Source organism: Falco biarmicus, chromosome 4 (assembly GCF_023638135.1).
Source record: "Falco biarmicus isolate bFalBia1 chromosome 4, bFalBia1.pri, whole genome shotgun sequence".
Lineage (NCBI taxonomy): Eukaryota > Metazoa > Chordata > Aves > Falconiformes > Falconidae > Falco > Falco biarmicus.
Genome location: NC_079291.1, coordinates 15,297,218 through 15,319,642, shown reverse-complemented (window position 1 = coordinate 15,319,642; position 22,425 = coordinate 15,297,218). Strand labels below are relative to the sequence as shown.

Here is a 22,425-nt window from a genome sequence, read left to right as displayed (position 1 = left end):
AAGCAGATTTGAGCAAAAGCTGCAAAGGTGAAAATGCCATCAGAAGGCAAACCACTAACAGTGTCACTCAGAATTTCTGCCTGCATATTCAGCCCAATGCTTTTGAGACTAGAGATTAATTAAGAAAGTACTATAAGGAGATGATTACGTATTGTGTTGTATAGTTCTAGAAAATTATCGACACCTATAATTACTTAACTGGAAATAACATAATTTTTTCATTAGAATATAAAGATGTTCTCACATAAATTATGTTATGTAAATGAAGTAATAATTTATGAGAACATAACCCATTTAAATCAGCGTCAATGATATCACATTTAGGTAAAAAGAAATAGCGGAAATATGTCATTACAATCGGAAGATGAGTCTAGACCACAGTTGTAAGTGCTGCCTGGCATGTAAACTGAAGTTAAATGTTTGTACAGGGCTGTAAGACCTTGCGGTACTTTGGGAACTCTTCTCCAAAGGAAATCACAGCAGAAGGAGCAGAGAGATATCACTTTCCTCATCAACTCGCAAACAAACAAAAAAACCCCTAGTAATTTAAACAGTGCAAAAACCCCTTAGTAATTTAAATAGTGCCAAAAGCCCCTAGTGATTTAAACAGTGCATACTGAAGGCAGCAGGAAGCATTCAATTGCTCTACAGGCTGGACTTACTACTGCCATAGCTCCAGTAGTATCTGAACACTTCCCAAACAGAGTTTGCTGCTTTTCCACCTGTAGCAAAAGTAACAAATGGGGTGGTGGGGATGTAAAGGACCTTTTTACAGACATTAGCAAGCTGAAAAAAAGAAATTTTGCTTCCCATCAGGTAAGTCAAAAGAAACCACTTAAGCACAGTTCTTTCTGTTCATGTTGAGGAACCTGAAGCATATTCTCAAGGTCTTAATTTTGATAGTGTCCAAAGTCCTTGTTCATTCATTCATCCTGCTTCTGCTTGAGAAAACCAGACTAAGATTCTGTTCAAAGTCATGGGCTACAACTCTGTGTCTATGCAAAGTGCCAAGTATGAGAAATAAAACCCTCTAGACAGAAATAACAATGACAGTTAGAAGAGACAGCACAAAAGCTCTGCAAGTCAATACCTATCTTCTCAGAAAGTTCACAATAGCTAGACTTGCACATAGTGACTGAAAAAAAAATTAATAGGACAATATTTCTCTGACTCTTTTGGAGAAAATGTGAACCATCTTAGCACAAGTTAATAGTGCTGGTATGTCCCCTAGGCACACTGAAGACATGATGGCCCTATTTTACTTCCAAAAGCACAAAACCTTTAAGTTTAGAAAGCTCCACGAAGGTTCCCAGAACTTTCTTTTACATCTTCTCATTGGGACTTGCTGACAACTCCTCTATACTCGATCACATCTCTAGGCCAGACAGAAACAAGGGCCCCCAATCCTGCCTTGCTTTCCTTCAGGACGTTGTGTGTCAGCAGGGCACTAATGACAGCTGAAACTTTTGCTCTCCTCCCTGTAGGCTCTGAAATAGTACTCATTCAGTTACAGGAGCTGGAAAAGGGTGGGAGTATTTCGCTGTGACCTCCCCCCATAGTTTATATACTCCAAAGAACTTAAAAAAGTTGACCCTCTTAACAACAGGACTATGAGCCCCCAAAATACTTAAATATATAAACTAAGACCAACTATACACTACAGAAATCACTTTGTATAATGACAGAATTGGGGGTGGGGTGGGGGGGGGTGGGGAAAGCACACCTGTTTGGTGTTTTTTTCCTGACAGGTCTCAAGTTGTTTATTTGTAGATGCACTGAAGTTGTCCAAATAAACCAGCAAAATTATCTACATAAATCACCTTAGGTGCTATGTATAAACAGCACTTACTGCAAGGAATAAAAAACCCTACCAAAACAATAAAGAGATGAGACAGGATGGTCTTTTTTTTCTTTTGGTATATAATCTTACTTCCAAATCTAGTTCTTTAACAAAGATTGTATCAGATATTTTTTTCTTGGTATATTGTGTAATCAAACTGGTTTAGACATCTCCAATGATGAAGACATTGCTACTATTATAAAGTCATATAAAAGTAGGTGAGCAGCTGTAGCCTAATAAACACACAGCTGAACAAAGGAAACTGCTGACAAGCTGCAATCTTGTTTTAATGTAAATTCTCATGTGTTCACATCATATTTTAATTGTACACAACAATAAATAAGCTTCTGTCACTAGCACTTTCTCATAAATGGGCTAATGCTAATTATCCCTCTATTTTCAACCACATGGTTTTAGTGAAAAGATTAACGTCAGGAAAATAACACAAAAATAATGAGCTTTGCAAGCCACTTGAGTGGCACAAAATATTATAGTTTTTTTAATTTGATTTTTCTAGTTTTACATTAAAGCTGTGACAACACTCTCGTAAGACATCTCAATATTTCAAGCATTAGATCTAGCAGTATATTAATTATGTAAGGAATATATAACCAGGTTCCCTACATTTTTCTTCAGGCTTGTCGTACTGGTGAACTGAAAGCCAAAATGTGCAACTCCAGCATCACCACTGAATTTAAGGGCTGGTCTTTGCTATATCTGAAAATACATAATTAAGTATGGGCAACAAGTTTCCCTTCTCTTCCGTCCTTTGTTCTGCAGCTGGTATTCGGAAACATTTGGTCTGAAATCATTTGTACTGGTCTGACTGTTATTTTAGCTCTGACTAATGATAAGGCACAGCATCTAAAAGAATGATTGTCCAGGGAACGATTAAGAAGAAAGGGCCCTTTGAGCCACTCAAGTGCTACAAACTTGCTTCTTTTTGTTTTCACTCTTTTTTTCCGACTAGTCTTTCTAGTTACTTGTCTTAAGTTTCCAGTCAAAATCAAGACTACTGAGTACCATATAAACACACAGCTTGAGACGCAAAGGTGATGTTTGCATTACATGGTGGCCCCTAGACCTAGACACACACACTTGCTGTACTGCAAGCGTGGAATCGGTTTGACTGGAGCACAGCCCCTACCGCGTGGAGGAACCTTCATGCTTAAGCACACCGCATGGGTTAGCGCACTTGCACCGGCCACCTTGCCGAGCAGTAGGGTTGGTGGAAGACTGGCAGGTGCTACAGCTGCTTTATTAGTGTGGTACCAACAGCAGGTTATTAGTGTGGTACAACCAACAAACAGCTGTTGTCCAACTGCTCCATGTACCTTGGTTGATTTCCTGTTTAAACAGAAAGACCTTTTTTTGCTTTCCTTTAAAGTAATTGATAGGTGGTAACATTTGCATCTCACATGATGTTAGCATGACACTGCTAAATATGATATTATTGACTCTTTCCAATGAGAGTTCAACTAAGGTTGCCAGAACTTCTCTCTTCTCACTAATAATGTGATTGTGGCTAGAAAACGTCCCTAGAAGACCTTAACCAATGATGACACTATAATACACGGTGGCTTTGGTGACCCTTCTTGCTCTCTACAGTCCTCCTGAATGCACACAATTTCCCTTTATGAGAACCTTCCCCATTATGGACACTGTAACACAGAAGTCCAGCTCTGATCCATCGTCGTTGCAGAAAAGTGGGAGATACATCCCTGTCCATCAGAGGGGAGAAGAACAAAAGGGTACATGCAAAGTGTAACCACCTACAACCTCTTTCCTTCCTCTCTGCTGCATCAGAGAGGATGCAAGCTGAACCCCTGTAACCTGGGTGGGGAGCCTGATCAAAGCAGCACTATAGAGGAGACAGGCTGTACAGAGTGGGACACAGGATCCATATCGTGACAAAACCAGTACATTCAGTTGTCTCAAAATCTAATGTGTGTCATATTGCTTGGGAATTTCACTCAGAACTGCAGTGTTGCCATGATTTTGAGACAGTGTTCATCACTGCTTTACATTTTTCCCCTCTAATGGTTTCAAGACTGTTATTTTTCTCTTTCTCACATACACATATTCAGTAGTAGTCAGTGCTGCTCCTTTCATATTCCAGTCCACATCCTGCCACTGTCCTCTGCACCTTGCCTTACTCCCAGATGTCCCAGAGTCACTAAATCACTGTCAGTGATTACATTTGCATTCTACTTTCTCATCCAAGTTCACCTAAATGTATCATCATTTTTTAAGTTCTTGAATTATTCTAAAAGGTGTCAGGCAAGAGTTGAATTAAAAAATATTGGCAGATTGATGTTTGTCAGCTATTATTTTCTAGTAGAGATGGCCAAATTCGGTTTGCCTCATTTCAAAGCCATTTGAACTTTGTGGGTCAAAAGCTTGATCACACTATTATGAGGTTCATCTCTCATGTAAAACAGTTTGTTAAAGGGGAGTGAGGAAAGAGGCACAGATACAAGCTTTAAAAACCAAAACCCTGCTGATGCTGGTTTTGCTTTTAGGAAGATTGTTAAGCTTCCCACATAGTTTAGTCTTTTATCACAGCATCCTATTTCACTACATTTCATTTTCTTGAAACGTACAACTGAAGAAATTTAAATCTGAATGGAATTGAAATAGCTAAACCAAAATACTTAGTATTCTATAGGATTTTTGCTCCCCAATCAGTTCTTTGGTCTCTTCTTTCAATCCTTTTGTAACAAAAATAAATATTTGTTTGCTAGGACTTAAAATACCTGATGATTTGGGATGCCAAATCAGAGAAACTTTTTGTAGGCCTGATATTCAGGAGTAAGTAATTAGTACTTTCAGGAAATTAGATCTCCTTTGGAATCACTGCAACTGAATTTGGAAAATTAAGGTATTTCACATCCTAGTAATTTAAAAAACTTTTAGCCTTTATGTAGATGGAAATATTAAAAAATAAGAGAAGCTATAATTTAATGAGAAAATACTAAAGGATTACAGAACAGTATATAAGCCTAATAGGTGTACACACACAAGCACATAACATTATGCTAATGTAATTATGTACTCTTGAAATCATAAATAGTCATGCAAAATTGAAGTACGAAGCTACAAGAAGGGGAAGAGGATCTTGTTGAAACCTGCAGTGGTCAAAATGTAAGATGAAAGTAGGCTTTTTAACATTCTTGCTTGTCCAGTTTTCAGCATCAATTCCCACAAAGCTTTCAGCTTCATTTAAAAGAAAAAAGTAAGTTTCAAGAAAACATCAGGAGCGTCTGGTTCAGGAACTGAGTAAAGAATCGAAAACATGTAAGTGGAGGTGGAAATAAAGAATAAAAGACATGTCAAGAAAAGAATCCTAGCAAATATAACAGTGAAGGTGATAGACTAGAAGAGTCTATAAAATCCTGCATTATTAAATAACATCACCTTCAAAATGTAATATATATTCCATCTTGGAACTACAATTACATGAATAAATTGCATGAGCATCTCTGATGTCACCAGGGCTTCTCAGTGGAGCAACAGTCCACTCGAGCAATCCTGAGGGCATATTATTTAAGTCTTTCAATGACAGCTGTAATTTGCTTTTCAGCAGTAAGGATTTTTCTCACCAAACTAAAAGAAATATTGATGTATTAGCAGAGGCAGGGCCGCACATAACTGACTGACATATAGGGTACAAATTACTCTTAGCCAGCTTATAGTTATGAACTTTGAAAATAAATATTGTGTGCCAGTTCAAGAATATATGCCCATTTATACTGCAAACACAATGTACTGTAATAATGGTTTAAAATGACAAAAAAGGGCCCCGATCTTTATAAACAATGATTCCTTTTATGCTTTATGGAAACTTGTTATTTTCTCATTTATGCTACAAAGTACTTTTTATAGTATTTATAGTATTTAAATATTGAAATACTTTTATAGTATTTAAAGTCCTTTGAAGAAAAGTAGCAGTATGAGGATGTGTTAATATACTCATTTCCATGGGAATTATTCAGTTGAAAAGATTAGTGTGTTTTTGTTTTTCACGCTAACCTACTTTGTGTAGACTGTTGCTCTAATGAGAATAAGCAACACACAGCTACTCACTAAGGGGTCTTAGTTAAAATTTTAGGGCTGACTAAATGCTGCTTTACCAGTAAGCTCTGTGTAGCTTTTCTGCTTCAGCACTCAGGACCAGCAGCAATGGGCACAGCCCCCCCCTGTGAAATCCTGCCTTTCCATCTCCCCAAGCCCACTGCAGGGAAAACCTCTGCCTGAGGGACATGGAGACAGCCCTGCACCAGTCCCCCCCTTGAAACACTGGCCTCTTGCATCAAAAGCCACAAAGGAAGCATTCAGTCAGAATGAGCACAAGGTATTCCACCTCGATTCTCTTTTTTCCATGACAAAATGGCACAAAACTACAGCTACAAATAATGTAATTTAAGTTATATAGTCCGGTGGACTCCACCGTTTAGTATACATACATCACATATATATACACCTCAAATCATGTATGCATGGCAGATTTTTATACACACATTTTGTTTAGCCAAGGTAGGGGCAGGTTTTGATAGACGTTATCTTTTCCTGATGGAATTGTAATATGCAATAAGTCTACCCATTACAATTTCCAAGGATTTACAGCATAAAAATCAGATTTTCATCCACAAGGTACAATATTACGCACTGTGGAACATACCATTTTGACTTTTCAATGCATACTGGGGTTTTGCTCTACAACAGTTCTCTTGCAATTAAGTATACAAGTACATTGCTTTAAAAAATGAATTTTAAATCACTGGAGCTATCTGATAATGTAAAATTTCATGCATCTGAATGAATTTCTGAATGAACACTACATGCTTCTGGAAGAAGTACTCTTGTATTGGTATTAAAGGATTTAGGTAATCATTGGCTTTTGACAAGACTGAGAATTGTATGTCAAATTCATTGCTTTTAAAATGCCCCCTGAATGGTCTAAAACCGCAAGCTGTACATGCAGAGTACAGCTGGTATGCAAATTATGAGATTTTCTTATGCCGCATCATATGAACTCATCAACTAGGCATTGCATCCCAGAGAAAGCATCTGCTGTGTGAAATTTAGGACAGTAATTCACAGCCCATGGAACACCGCATCACCACAAATTACATTGTTATAAATTTATAATGATGTTTGTATAAAAACATTATGTTTTAATAGTTTAAAGAAGTGACAGCATTGGGCACTTTATAAATATTTAACTAGTAGAGTCTTCATAATTTAAAATGTGGAGGTTTCATCACTGAAGGTGCTGGATTGAATCGCTATTTGAACTTGGAGAGGGGGGTCAGTTACTGTAGAAATCTACCTCAATGCACACAAATGCTATTTTTAAACATAACCTTGTTTCAGAATGCTTACATGAATCACAGAGTCATCTGAAATTGTGCAGCACCATGTTCATAAAGCCCAGATATCGTTACTATTGCCAGGGATTAGTATGTGAGCATGGGCCCTCTGTTGGGGAACTTTATGCATTTATGTTAACAAATACATCAACCAACCATCAGACACATGAGAGGTCCAGGGAAAAACTTCAAGTGTTTTGTTTTCTTTCATTGTATGTATATTTTAACTGATGCTGCTAAAGTAATTTTCATCTTTGATCTTTCCAGCAATCTCTAACTCCTTAAACACTGCCTTCCTCTTGCTTCATATGGTCATATTGCTTGGTCTCATCATCACAACCAGCAGACTTTTGTTCTATGTATGTCATATTTTTACTTAAAATTTCCATCTGGCAGACAACCTGTACCTGAATCTGTTCATCTCCTTTGTCTAACTCATGGGCCTCAGAGTCCCACATCCTCCCAGCTTGATGGCCAAGGACCGTTCCCCCCTACAACACACCCCATTAAGCACTCTGTTTATCTGCACGTACCCCTTAAAGCACTTCGCTGTTTATCTGCATCCACACACTGGCTATTAAATCAAGCTCCATGTGACCCTGCAGATTTGCTCATGGCGAGATTTTTGAAAATGCCAGCTCCTCGGCAGTGCTCCAGCCTTATAAAATGAAGACGGTAAGGATCAAGACAAAGTGAAACACAGCTAATGTTTGCCAGATGCCATATTAAAGTTCAGAACTTGAAATATATTTAAAAACCCACACACAATAGATAGAAACATTGGCAAGGAAAATCAGGGTGCCTGAGGACTGACAAAGAGGATATGTCAAGACCTTTTACACTGACTGTCCAGTAGTAAATGATTTAGAAGTCAAAGGAAGGGTCACCCCTTTCCAGCAGGGAATCTAATTCCTACATTAGTTTTCCTCCTGGTATATGGTAGCTAAAATTTTACTTACATGCTGAAATGTAATGGACTATTTCACCCTCAGTAAACTTGTCAGCAAGGAGACTGAATTTAAGAGAACAGATGTAGTAAGAAGGGTTTTGTTGAAGGGTTTGCAATATGAGTTTGCAGAAAGTTGCAGTAAACCCGGGTTCTATGCATAGCTATCACACCTTCAACATGGGCAACCAAAACCTTTCAAAGCTCTTTCAGTTTCTGGTAACAGCCTTACATGAAGGCTATATGAAGACTAAGGATTTATAAATACTCTATGACCATAAGGACTTAAATTTGGAATAAAACGAAGATACTTTTGTATTAATAATCAGGAGCAGCTAGTTAAATTGCCATGCCTGCTTGCACAGAACTAAACACTGTCCAAGGATCTGTTTTACCCAGGATGGTCATCTTCGTGTTAAATTATTTCCTATTAGGAAAGAGTCACTTTCAGGCAATTTCTTATCTTAATGTGAATTCAGGAAACAAGCTGGACTGTTCTCTGGAGCAAGAAATTACTTTTTACTGTACTTGCACTGAGCTTATCACAAGGAGGTCCTGGTCTACGGGCACTAAGGCAATTCAGTTATAATAATAATGAAAGCAGCAACTACTGCGCATATGCTCCCCATAATGGGAACAGCTTCCCATTAACATTACAGAACCTGGAAATATGTGCAACCTGGTATTAACATTCAAGCTGAGAAAGTATTTTTTAATAATTTAATCCTATTTGATTGGTGTTGAGAGATCCTTTTAAGCAAAATGTTGTTGATATTTACTACTCCTTATGTGAGGACCATAAAAATATTTTGCAAACATTAAACATCACAGTAGCTTATGAGGGTAGGTGAGTAATATTAAAAAAAGCCGCTAGGACAAAGCAGAAAGCAGCAAAAGCAGCAACTGTCCAGCTGTATATTAGAAGGTTGTCAGCATCAAACACTCGCTAAAGAAAAATAAAGGAATGCCACTAAAATAGGCCTCTGTTTGAACTTCTGGGATGGGAATGGGAGAACTCAATATATGATTTGCTAGCAAAGCAGGCGTTTGTTTATGCTGTAGAAATACCAAAGGATAGTGTGCTCTCTTCAATATGAAAAAGTTCACAGTTACAGTAAAAACATTGATAGCAAATTAGTCATTGCAGCGATGTAAACGTATAAAACAAACCAGCACCTCTGGATTAAGATAACCACGGATATTCCAGACATATCACCAGCTGCAAAAAGGTGGGACCTAAATCACATCAGGAGTTAGAAGTCCCGCTAAGTATTTCCTTAATCAAGCTATACAAACTCCTATTTAACCCCCAAAATGGTAAGTTAATTGCACAAAAATTTCCTCACTGTCTGACTTTATGTATCACTAGTTAATGTTCTGATTTTACTACAGGCTATACAAAGCCTGGCATTTTTAATCAAACAAGCTTGTGGACTCACGTGATCAGCTTAAAAAAAATAATCTCTCCTTAGATCAAATAAAAATTTTACTTCTCAGAGTTGTTAGGAATTTCTCAACAGTTTGAGTTAAGAATACCCCAGGTCACATACAAAAAGAAAACAGACTGTGTTTACAGTCATGCATACATAGTGATACAAACTATAGCACATGAAGCGAATTAGAGCAAGTGTAGTCAGAGAAGTAGAAAATTCAGACAGCAGAAGAGGATTCTGACACAGCCAGAAATAAGTGATCCTATAAGCCTGGACAATCTTATTGAGATGTAAATATCTGCCTTTTCTATGAGAAGAAATAAGCAGAGCATTCCTGTACCACCTAGTACTTTGGGTCAAAAAATAGCAAAGTTTTCTGCAATCTGGTATCAGCCACAGAACTTCTGGACAGAATCAAAAGTGACAAGATAAGGGAAGATAAGAATTCCAGGGACTGCATCAGAGACAGACTTACCCATGGATACTTGTTCTGTTTCCTTTCATAAGACAGAAGGATAAATACTGGAAAAAATCCCATCAGCATATAACTTTAGAATGCTGTGTGTAAGAGTTTTGGCCAACTGAAAGAAGGATGTTGTAAAATTCAAAGAGGTAAATGAAAATGAAGGCTAATCAGAAACAGAAAAGGCCTATTAAAATTCTTTCAGTGCTCTAACCAAGTGCATAAATCTAAATACCAAAATATTCTACCCTCTCCTCTAGTAGAAACCATAGGATGCCAATGTTAAAAAAAGAGAAAGCCAAAGACAGTGCTAATGTATTGTACTACTACTCGGCATCCTATAAAACATTCAATGAGTTACACAAAGTACAAATGAGCCTGAACTTACACCTTCAGAAGCTACATAAGCCAGGCACACAGGTCATAAACATGTACATGCCTCTAAGGTGAAACAATATCCAACTATTTCAGATTAAAAATTAAAATTCCTCTTATCAGACCTATAGAGTGAAAAATTGTCCTGGATTCCAATACACGGAATGTAATTAGTCCGGTTTAAATTAACCATGTATACTACTATAAAGAATGCCATGGGACCTTGAATGATAATCAACTACAGTATCCCCCTCACATCTGGATATCCTAAGTATTACCAGACATACAAATAACACTTTCACACAGAACTTTAAAAAGAGTGCTTTTTGAAAAGCCATGTTATTCTTAATATGAAGTAAATTATTATAAACTAAATAATCGGTATTTGAGGCTTTGGTATTTCTCGTAAAATGTCTGAGAACATATTGGAACATTATTGAGTTTTGACTATTCAAAAATCACACTTTCTTTGACAAAATGTCTTCCTCCTTAGTGCTGCAGAAAATGCTTTACTGAGCTTAAAAAAAATAATCTTCCATCAGGGTTTAATGATGAACATACAATATTTAATTTCCATGAGAATTTGGTAGAGCCCGTATGACATCACAAACTGAACACAAAGTTCAAAAGACAGCTTAAGTGAGATTTAAAACATTTTTTTAATATCTAAATTACTCAGATAAATTAATCAATATTGGCTCGATTCTCTGTTCAGGAAACAACAAAGTACAGTAAAAGGGCTGTGCTGCAACAGAATTATGCCCACCAAATGCTCAATTTCTTTAAATTACACCATATTAACTCTAGTTAAACAATTGTTTAATTGTTGTTTAAATTGTATTAGAGTAGTTGTGATTAGTTGCATTCACCTTCTAGTCATTCAAACCTGTTTTTCTTACCACTTCATTGTAAACCCAATATATTGCTTCTTGACCAACAGCAACAGCCTGGCCAAGCAATTCTGACTCGCAAGCATCCCCGCTGACTGTTAATATCCATCAGGGACACTGTAATTTTTTCCAATCAAAAGGAGTGTAATCAGACTGAATTTCAGTCAAACCATATGCAAAATTCAAAAAGCTATACTTCAAAGCTTACTTTGCGACTAGATTAAGGCCCAGCAGCGGAGGAGGAGAGCCATCTCCCCGAGCCCACTCCCTTCCCATGTGGCAGGGCACAGCAGGGCATGCCAAGCAGCTGCGGGCGCTGGAGGCTTCCCCATCTCTCCTCTCTGGAAACTCTCCAGTTTTATTAAAACCCTAAAACAAGGGCCTGTCTGAGTGTGCAAACAGAGGGAACTTCCCCACATGGCGGGAAGGGTGAAGAGGCATTACCTTTCCCATGTATTTACTCCAAAGCATTTTGAGAACCCTGTCCTGTTTATGATCTCCATAGTGTACCTTAATGCTGATTAGCTTTTTCTTCTTGGGGGGATCTTAAGTTGTTTGGGTCTAATGAAATGTTCCATACCACCCAAGGACATTATCTATCAGACTGAAGCCAGAAAAAGATGGTCTAAAAAGAAGGGATGCAGGCTTGGTAACAACTTGAAAATAAGAGATTAACACTATGAAAGGATAGAAATTGTTCATGCAAGAGTCTCCCAGATTTTTAAAGACGTATAATTCAGGGAAAACACATACAACCACCTGTGCATTTACAGTGAGCACACCTAAACATGTCAGCAACCCAGAAATGAGTACTGTATTCAGAGTCTAAGAAGCATCTCTATTATAAGATTATTCTTTAGAGCAACAGAGTATTATGGATTACCTTAGTAACTAATTAAATTAATTAAAGGCACGCTTACAAGATTCAGATTAGGGGAAAGATGCATAAGAAGTTTTTCTCCAGCTAATTGAGATTATCTGAGTGCTGTCCTCTCTCAGCCAAGAGGTTCCGGCAGCTTTGCAAGACTCTGGGAAAGCAGACTCCACTGGGAATTGCTGCACAAGCACCTCCTTGTGGCGCTGAATCCTCAGAGCTGAAGCCATAGAAGGGATGCTATCTGAAAATCTCTTGGGATTTTGTTTCACCTTCTTTGAGGGAAACTCCCTGTAGAAATACTTGTGGGAATCTATAGAGGAGCAAATCTCCAGCAAGAAGTTCGACTTACAGAGGGACTGCAGAACTGCTACCCTAAATCAAACCTTTGTGCCATTCGTACTTCAAGCTCTAAATGTCTTTCCTCATGTTGCATGATCAGAGATTGATAGAATGAGGACCTAATCTGGGAATTATCACAGTAAAAATAGACACATATATTCTAATACACAAACACACAGCTGTCAATTCAAGAGATGTGAACTCAGCACATCTCTGTATAAAACTCAGGATAATATCATTACTAATATACATGACAGAAACGCTCAGGGGCACATGACTTGAATTGTTGTTTAATTCAACAGGGGTTCCTCAGGCTTTGGTTCACTGGAAACTGGGTGGTAAACCTGCCTGCAGGTACACACTAATGCCATTGCTGTGGCCCAAACTGGCAGGGAAAGCAAATTATTGTAAAATAGTCCTACAATGAAATCAGTGAAAGCTATGGACCGTTGCCATAGCTCAAGTATTGCCATTCTAGCCTTAACATCTTTACTACACAGCCTAATACAACTTGAGAAATCCTTATACGTATCCCCACAGGGTATGTGACATGCAGATGACATCCTAAATGTCTTAGTTGCTCACAAATAATGGATGAACATCTTTTTGACACTTATGATATGCAAATTAGTGAAAATGAGGTTCTAGAAAGGCAATCAGAAGAAAAAAAGTGTGATAGAGGTAGAATTCAAATATACTTCTGACAAGTACTTACAGTAAAAGTCACAGAACAAAAGTTCACTCTCCACAGTGAGTGCAGAATTGCCTGTTAAAGCTGACACTCATTTTTCTCAGAGGAATTTTTCCTTATTACTAGATGGAATAAATAAAAAAAAAAGTCTACTCTTGTTTTGAAAGTTGAAACATTTTATTTGTGAGTTCCCAGCTGCAATCCCATGGTGATTGTGTGTCTGGTGGAAAGATATTGGCTAGTTCTATAAAAATTACAGTGATAATCACTTGACTTTACATTACATACTAGGTGATATATTGAGATGGCAGGCAGATTTTTTTTCCTCTGGGGAAAAAGAGAAATTAAAAATTTCTCAGTAAAGCAGGCAAAAATTGTACTATTTGCTTCCCAAATGAAAATTTCTTCCACTTCACAAGAAATACTTTAATCTAGGTGATTTACTGGACTCTAGTAAGATGCACTATATCTTCATAGAAGAGACAAAGTGATAACAGTAATTTCCATGCAGGGTGGGAGGAGAGGCTTGCAGAACCAAGAAATGGGACAAGATCACTCTCCTGATGTCACTGATAGGTTAGACAAATGCTGCTAAAAAAAGACTAATTCTATCTGAATAGCAGTATTGTCTAACCCAAGAGGAAGCAACCAGACCTTACTAACCAGAGTTAGTAAGAGGGCCAAAGGAGAAAAAAGCAAAACCAAAAAACCCAAACCCTGTTTCTTTGATTCAATAATTTTATTCAGTTTCTGTCCATTATATCAATGCCAGTGAGAGAACGTGCTTGAAAAAGGCTGGTTAACCTAGGCTTGAGAGAGCCAAAAGCATTAAAAGTTAAGAGGTGATTATAAAAAACAGAAAGATGACAGTAAATACTTCCTCTTTAAAGCTTTTAAATGATCCTCACATACAGTTACAAAAAGTTAGCTCAAAGCCTATTTTTTTCTGGTTTTCACTCCTAATGATTTCTGTTTGCAGCAAAATAAAGTCTGCAAATAGGGCTGCTCATGGTGCTCCCATTAGTAAGTCTATACAAAGACATATTCCCCCCACAGAATGTCCTGTATCTTTATTTCTGTTTAATAAATGAATACAATAGGACTGTAGGCCAAAATCAGTGAAGAAAGTGTTGCAAGAAGTTTATATTGCCCTGCAGTCAATTTGCTGGTCAAAGTTGAAAATTACCATTTTAAAAAAACCAAACATTCAAAACAAACGTTCAACTTTGGCCAAAAAAAGCCTCCTCCACCCACTGGAGATAAAATTTAGTGAATAAATACTATTAAACTAAAACAACACATAAATATCCATTTCATCAAGGTAAGGTCATTTCGTACATCAACAAATTCTCTAACACATTTTATATTCTGAAATTGAGACATCTGTCGCCATCAGCTCACTGGAGTCAGAGGAAACACCTGGACAAAGATTAATTAGCCATATTGCTATGCCTTATCCTTATTTCCAGAGATAGATGCTATAAAGCCATCTATAGCATAAACACACAACTTCCCTTTGTACATTCCTCTTACATAAGCAATACCTGTGCCTGTCACAATGAAGTTAATGTAACCACAGATTGGAAAGATGGTCTGTAGAAGCACTGATTTGCAAGAGTGGAAAACAGTGCACATCATGATCCTTCTATTAAAATACTGTTCAGATACTAAAAAAAAGAACACTACTGCTCTAGGCTTCAAAATTCAGCACAAAAAGCTGATGTGGGCAGAAAACTTCTTAAACAGATATGATTATATTTCAATGTCTTTTGTGATTATGGCAATTTTGACAAGATAAACATCTCCTCTGAACAGGACTTTTTAAGGTTTAGAGAAATAATGTAAGATTTGTTAAATAATCTGTCAAATTATGTATGAACTCTGCTTTCAAAAGAAATCCCATGATCTCATTAAAATAATTACAGAAAATCTATGCCTGATATTACAAATAACAAGTACCAGTATCACTGGTATATAAAGGAGAGATCTATAAGTACAGGAACTTGCAAGATTCAATAGATGATAGCATAGCTTTGTTCTCTTAAGACAGTCAACAGAAATTTCCTGCACACTAGGTCAAATTTTGAACCAGTGTCTTCAAAACAGAAGGAAAGGAAACAACTCTGTAGCTATGCTAAAATTAAATAATCTAGCTATGTATATTGCAGCCTCATTTCTCTTTCCTTTTCTCACACTTAGTAGCCTCTTTTCTCTTACTGCTTTTGGGGAAAAGCAAAAGCCAATTTTACACAGTACAACAGTTACACACAAAGAGAAGCACGGGTGCGAGCAAAAATCAATAGGAAGTGTCATTAAAAAAATCTTTGCTGGAATTGTCTTTTCAGGAAGAGCATGAGAAAAGAAAGGAGTGAAACCTGAGATGAAGTCAAGAATGAGAGAAATTATTTATTTTAAACACCATAGCAATTTGAATTTTATATGTTCATACTTCTTTTAGGGAAAGATAGGACTGAGCAAAACTAGGAAGAAGGGGATGGTGTTTGTCTTTCCTGTTAAGTAAATACAGCAGGCAGGAGAGAGGGCAGGAACAGCTCTGAAAGCTCTACAAAAGAGTTTTTGTAGAGTCCTTAACTCCTGCTGCCATTGATTACGGCCTTACTCTAGTAGCCAGCACTGCACTTAGAAAATTCAAGTGTCTTCTGCCTCACACTGGGCAAGTTACCCTCCTTTAATTGAAAACTCCTGCTTTTGGAGAATAAATGGCAAAGTAATCAATCGACACAAGGTGACAATGCAGGCAAAGCTTCTGATCAAGACAACAAGCTAAAAATCATAGTATTACCACAGAGGACGTTACAGATACAGAAGGTTTTCCACCTAAGCTACCTGAAAGACACAACATGCCACCATGTCAGAGCAGGACAAAACTGAAACTCCCACCTGCCATAACATCACCAGATTCTGGTCCTGCACGACTGCCCTGGATTAGCATTCTATATCACAATCACTCTGGCAGAAGTGGTCCCTACCGCTCAGTGAAAATGAGGAGTCAACAGTCTGTTTCAAGTACAAACCTATTTCAGGTACAAAATTGCATTTTATTTATCATAAAATCAAGCACTGTGTTTCTGAGCAGCTATTAAATGCTACAAGGTTAGTTCTTTCAGAAGGCATTCAGAAAACAGTTCCCATACTTCATAAAGCTGAAGTACCACACAAATATATAAATAACATGGGTTTTAAATAGCTGAACGGTTAACTGAAATAGGAGAAACCCAACAATCATTTTATAGGAGGTTTTAAGTGTAGAAGGCTATCTTCTGCAGAGAAGTTAACTGAAATTTAAAGACTTCTAATGTCACATATTTTGTTTTCAAAATCCTTTTATACCCTTTTTTACTTTAAAAGGAAAAAAACTGCCAAAAAATATCCAATGAATTAAAATAAAACACATGAACTTTAACATTTTTAGAAGCACACTCACCAGTCTCTTTAAAATTCTCAGCAAAAGTTTCAGTTGTCGTGTGTCTTTTTTCAACTTCAGTACTTCAGCAAAGCTGTCCATGTTTTCTGGAGACATATTCTCCCGAGTGTTCCCTCCATACAGCTGAACCAGCAATGATAAGCACTGTGAGGCACTCAAAAATATTTCAGTATCTTCACTGGGAAGCTAAAAATGAACAAAAAAATGAACAAATAAAAATAAAATTCCAATTTCAGAAAAATTGCATGTCACTGGGGATTTGGAAGAGTATTAACATTTCCATTGTGTCAGGAAAGAATAATTTCTAGTTGATTGACTCAAAATTCCATTAAACTAAGCTTAATAAATGAAGTGATGACAATACAATTAAAATATATCTATTCTTAAGCAGCAGTATAACAATGTCTCCACTATGATTCTATCAAATAGCCTACCTATAGCCACATTACAAAAGCACCGAAAATGTTGCTCCCAGTTCTGTTATTTTAAGACAGTATATTTTGCTTTAAATAGAAGTAGTAATAGCAGAAAGTATCATTATAGTCATGTCTAATCTTCTACATAATGCACACCATAAAACTTCATCTAATTATTTCTAAATCAAGTCTATGGCTTCTGGTTGAGGCAGGGTACAGGCTACCTAGCTATTTAATCGATTTTCAAGTCACATTAGGAGGGAATGGTTTGCAGATTTAAAATATTTTCCTGAATTCCAGCTTTTCTGCACTCCTTTGAAGAGCAGACACTGGAGTAGGCCCTAGCAATGGGATGGAAAAACTTTTTCCTGGGAGGAAAAATTATGGAAAAGATTTGGGGGCATGGCTAATTATCGTCTTTAAGGAGCTTCTGATAGTATGAAACCACTAAAAAAAAATTCTATCTTTCTTGAAAGTACAATCTGGAAATAACAAGTAGGGATACTATTTTATGCTCGAATTTAGCACTGTTGGAATGACAACAGGAATGCAATGCCTAGTTTTAGCACAGACGGTTCACAAAAGCTAGTGAAAAAAATCACAGAGGTTTCTTGGGAACAGGCAAGAGGGTGACAAATTGGAAAACATAACAACAAAGGACTGAAGGAATTCAATGTCTATAGCTTATCAAAGGGAGGGTTAAAGGGCACTTGATCATATGTTTTTGGTTACATGTGAGAAAACGCAGGCTGAGGATAGGTTAATTCCTTTACCTGAATAGGAATGTTAAGAGATGAATGCTCAAAACTTTAGATAAAGCAATTGAGATTAGAAGGAAGATAATACTTTGATTTCCTTCCCCCACCCACCCACCCCGCCTTTTTTTTTTTTGTAGGAAGAGTGGTTAACCACTGAAACAACTTTCTTAGAACTGAGACAGATTCTCCATCACAGGCAATTGATCTATCACAAAAATATTTTTTTCTAAAAAAAAATAACAAACCCTTTCACTATAACGAGGAATTAATTTAGCAAAGTCCTATGTCTTGTGTTATGTAAGGTCCTAGACTAAACGATTATAAATAGCCTTTTCTCACCTTATAATACATGAACGGCACAAAATATACCAGCGGTGGTCTTAAACAGTAAGGTACAGAAGTTCAAAACCACCTCATGACTCCTACTTGGCTTTTTAATTCAAAAAGTACTATTTAAATAAAAAGAAGCTAGATTAAAGAACAGTTAACAGACTATCCTTACGGACAATAAAAGGGAACAATTTAAATAATCTGCCCAACCATTTATACAAGAAGTCCTACCATTTCAATAATGATTACTTATTTAATCTGCAGTGTGAGCTTCACAAGTTTTTTTCATTTTAAGAAAAACCCATACAGTTAAAGTAATCTGTGAACATATCAACAGACATATACTCCTCAAATATTCAAGCAGCAATTCTCCAAGGATCTGTATGCAAATACAATCCTGTTTTCCATTAACTTCATAGATCTGGCTGTTTAAAACAGACTGAACTGACATGTAAGCTCTGAATACATAGCCCCAAGACATATCACATTTTATTTGACCTAATGCTATGCAAGTGACAGGACCACAGCAGCTATTTCTTCCACAGTTCTGCTGCATGGTTTTTCTTCATTCCAGTTTAAATGCCACCTATTTGATTGTTTCCTTTCCAACATCCTAAATTATCTAATAACATCATCAACATAAATAGCAAGGCTAAAAAGGAGGAAAAGCTACAAACAGTAACAAGCTTTATTGCTCCATTTATACCTTCAATCTTTATCAAGTCAAAAAATATTTTCCACTGATCTCACTGGGGGCTTTGAGCTGACTTGTATTTCCTTCACTGAAAAAAATATGCTATTAGATAAAGGAAGGAAAAATTAAACTAACATATCTTTGTCATCCCTTTCTAAAGCAGCACTCCAACTTATAGTTTGTTACTAGATCAGCGTAAACAGGTATATCAACCACTCTCTAAAGAAAACCGCAGAAGAAACCACAGTACATGAACTTTATTTAATTTTCAAATGTTGTTTGTTGGCTAACCAAAAAAAAAATATAAAATTTCAGTGAACATTTGGACAGGTATGTCCCTGCCCTGTTATTGCAGTGGATGCTAGTTCCCTGGGCTCCATAAGCATAAAACCCCATGTGCAATCAGTAACCACAACAGCCATACTTTGAAGCGAGCCTGCTCCCAAGGTCTTTTTCTGAGCTATTCACTGAGTATCAGAGGAGTGGAACGGCGTCAGTCTCTGTAGAGGACTGCCCCTACAAGAACCTTGCATGAAGAAATACACAAAGCAGCATGTCCTTCACAGTTCTTCCCGACACCAGGAGGGTATGTGACTTTCAAGGAAGCAAATGAGCAAGTCCAGCTTGTTAAGTGTTATTCCCAAGGTAGGCTGTCTTCAGATGGAGTCCCCAGTTAGCAAGACTGGAACATTTTGCCCAAGGCGAGGAGGAGCTGTGTTTGGGCCAGTGGTTTTGTTTATCTCCTCCTGGCATGCTCAACCTTTTCTTTATCACTGTTGCTGCTGTTCTTTGTCCCCCAACAAGAGAAAGGAAGACCCTGGAACCCTCCATGCAATATGTCTTAGCATCAGATAGGCTTGCTCTTCACAGCATATCAGACTTCCAGTGACCACCCTGAAACCTAGCCACCAGTATCACCCCAGGGTTCACAGTACTTGCCAGTCATAACGTCATCCTATTAGGTCACAAATGCCAATGAAGTCCTTCATCCCCTATTGTCCTTCAGGCTCTTCTGCTCCTCTGCTTCACCAGAGTTCCTTTGAGCTTCAGTGTTACCTAGGGTTTGGGGAGCAAGCTGCTGTCATCCTGGAAAATTGCAGGATGAAACAACAGCATAGCTCTTGGATGAACAGGAAAACAATCTGGGAATAGGAAAGGCCATATTTACTCGGGAGAGGATGAGAATCACTGGCCTGCAGTCTAATCCATCAATAATGAATGTGGAAGAGGAACTCTCAGCAATGTCCCTATTTAAGTACGTCCACATCAGCATTGTCCTCTATAACTCTCACCATTCTGCTGTTCCATTACTGACAAGTAGTGATTTAGATGTCAAAAGCCATAAGCTGGTAACCTGACATCTAACATCAGCTGCCAGTGTTAGTACTGATTATAAAGAATAGGGGATCTGAGGAAAATTATTGGTATGAACAAAAGCAGTGACTGAAAATATGATAAATATCTGTAAACATAGAAAGCCAAGGGATGAAAATTCAGCTTTCAAGTAAATATTTTCTCATATCTAATAAAACCAGCAAAGCTAAAAACATGTTGCTAGACAATGAATATAGACGGTTGGCTCATCACTTAGCTGGAACAGCATTCTGATTATTTTTCTAATCATAACAATTCCATTTGATATGAAAAAGTGTATTTCTAGTCTTTGAGACGCATTTATAGTTTTTCATGACAGCAGCTACTTAAATTTTTGCTCTTTCAGGCAGAAGAAATCCATGAAAAACTAAAGTTAACTCTTTAAGAAAATATCAGCCCCTTAATATTTCATAATTACATGAAAAAACTCTAGTGGCCTTTCCTTTCTTTTTGCTTTATCCATCTTAGAAGGGATTATGGATTCAGCCCTTCAGCAAGGTAGAAACATTAGTACTCCTCCTTGCAGCTGTTAATATTCTGGGCTAGCATATAGCTTGAAGAAAATCCAGTACCATAAAATAAATTACTGAACAGCTAAAGTCATAATTTTTGCCATTCTCTAACTCAAAACTGTAGATTTATTTTTCACTTCAAAATTTTACATAATGCCTCATGACAAGACTTCTGTGCAATGAAGATTGTGTATTACTTTTAATTTTTATGGCCATGTTAAAACTTCCTGTAAGAAGGCTCATAACATAAACTTCTACTACTTGTCCTTTCTAGATGGAACCTGCTCTGTGTATTTTAAGGTTAATGTGGTGAAGAGCGGGAAGTTTCTTGTTATTACACATCTATATTTCTGCAGTCTGTTGTCAAAAATGCCTTCATTTTGAACTGAGTCGCAGCATGTTCATGAATTGCAAACCACTGCAAGAAACACGTGATCATTTGAGCTGAAGTGGCAGTTTTCACAGCACTGGAGTTGTTACAGCATCTAATTTTAGAGCTCCAGTGAAACTGCCTGGCTTACCCGGAGGGGACACTATTTCAGTGCATTAATGAGGTTATACACAAAGAGAGTTTATTACGGTAAGAGATAGTTGTTCATTAGATCAGTAATGTGATTACAGAATGTGCTGTAAAGGAAGCACCAGTGGGAACTATAGGGAAGATGATTTTGCAAACATTAAACGGAATGTAAAAGCAAAATTTCATTATTAAATCTGCTAACTTTACTATGCCCTTTTTATTAGTAAATATGTACATTTTAAAATGAAAAAATAAAATATATTTTGGCTTAGGGCAAAATTGTTGTCCTTCTACCCAAGGGAAAATATTTTTTAAAACAATGTATTTTCAGTTCATTTTAATCTAGCCAATTTTTAAAGAAACTAAATCCCCATTCTGAAATTCTGTGCTTGTGACAATATATTCTTACTTCCTCTGGTGCCTTTTTGTTTGGGTTTTTTTTTTTTGTGATTTTGTTTGGGGTTTGGTTTTTAGGGTAGCTCTGTAGAAAAGAATTCTTCAAATATGACTCACAGATAAAGTTGCAAATACAGTAACAGCAATACATTATAGGACATAAATGTATGTCTTTTCATTCTGACCACAGAAGCATCTGTATTCCTAAGAAATGTGAACTAAAATCCTACAGTCCACAGGGTTATCACTCTTCTGCAGTCATTTTCATCATTCATCAGCAAATACCTTCACGTGCTCTGAAACCGAAGTCAGGGCACAGCCTCAGAGCCAGCGCAACGTAGAGACCAAAAGGACCTAGAAGAGATCATCTCATTCATCCATGTGCACTGAGGCTTCATATTCGTCCTCTTCATGATTGCACATGATTAACTGGTCTTTCAACAGTGATATACAGAGCACAGAAATCAACTGCAAATGTCACTAGTAATACTATAATGAAGGAGCCTACCACCAGAAGGCAAGAAAACTTCTCTCTCGGCAGTCTGGCAGGCTGCAGAAAAGACTGGAAGATCTACACCTAGGATCTAAATCTAGGATCTAAAGAGAAATGAAACTCCTTTTCATAGTACTGGCAAGATTTCTGTAAATTTCTGAAAAGCTTCTGAAAATCCACACTGAAGTGACTTCAAAAGTAAGTAAAAAAAAAAAATTTTCTTTTTTAGTATAATGGTATGTCAAAAAGTAGAAGGTATTT

General features: G+C 37.2%; 1 protein-coding gene across 2 annotated transcripts in view; it reads right to left on the bottom strand.

Moving 5' to 3' along the window:
* The window catches only part of ULK4 (unc-51 like kinase 4), a 249,721-nt gene that overhangs the window by 39,916 nt on the left and 187,380 nt on the right, over positions 1-22,425 (bottom strand). For both annotated transcript variants that reach the window (XM_056334570.1, XM_056334571.1), the window contains exon 35: positions 16,672-16,857. In XM_056334570.1, coding sequence (XP_056190545.1) covers positions 16,672-16,857 — 186 coding nt within the window. The remainder of the gene's footprint in view (positions 1-16,671; positions 16,858-22,425) is intronic.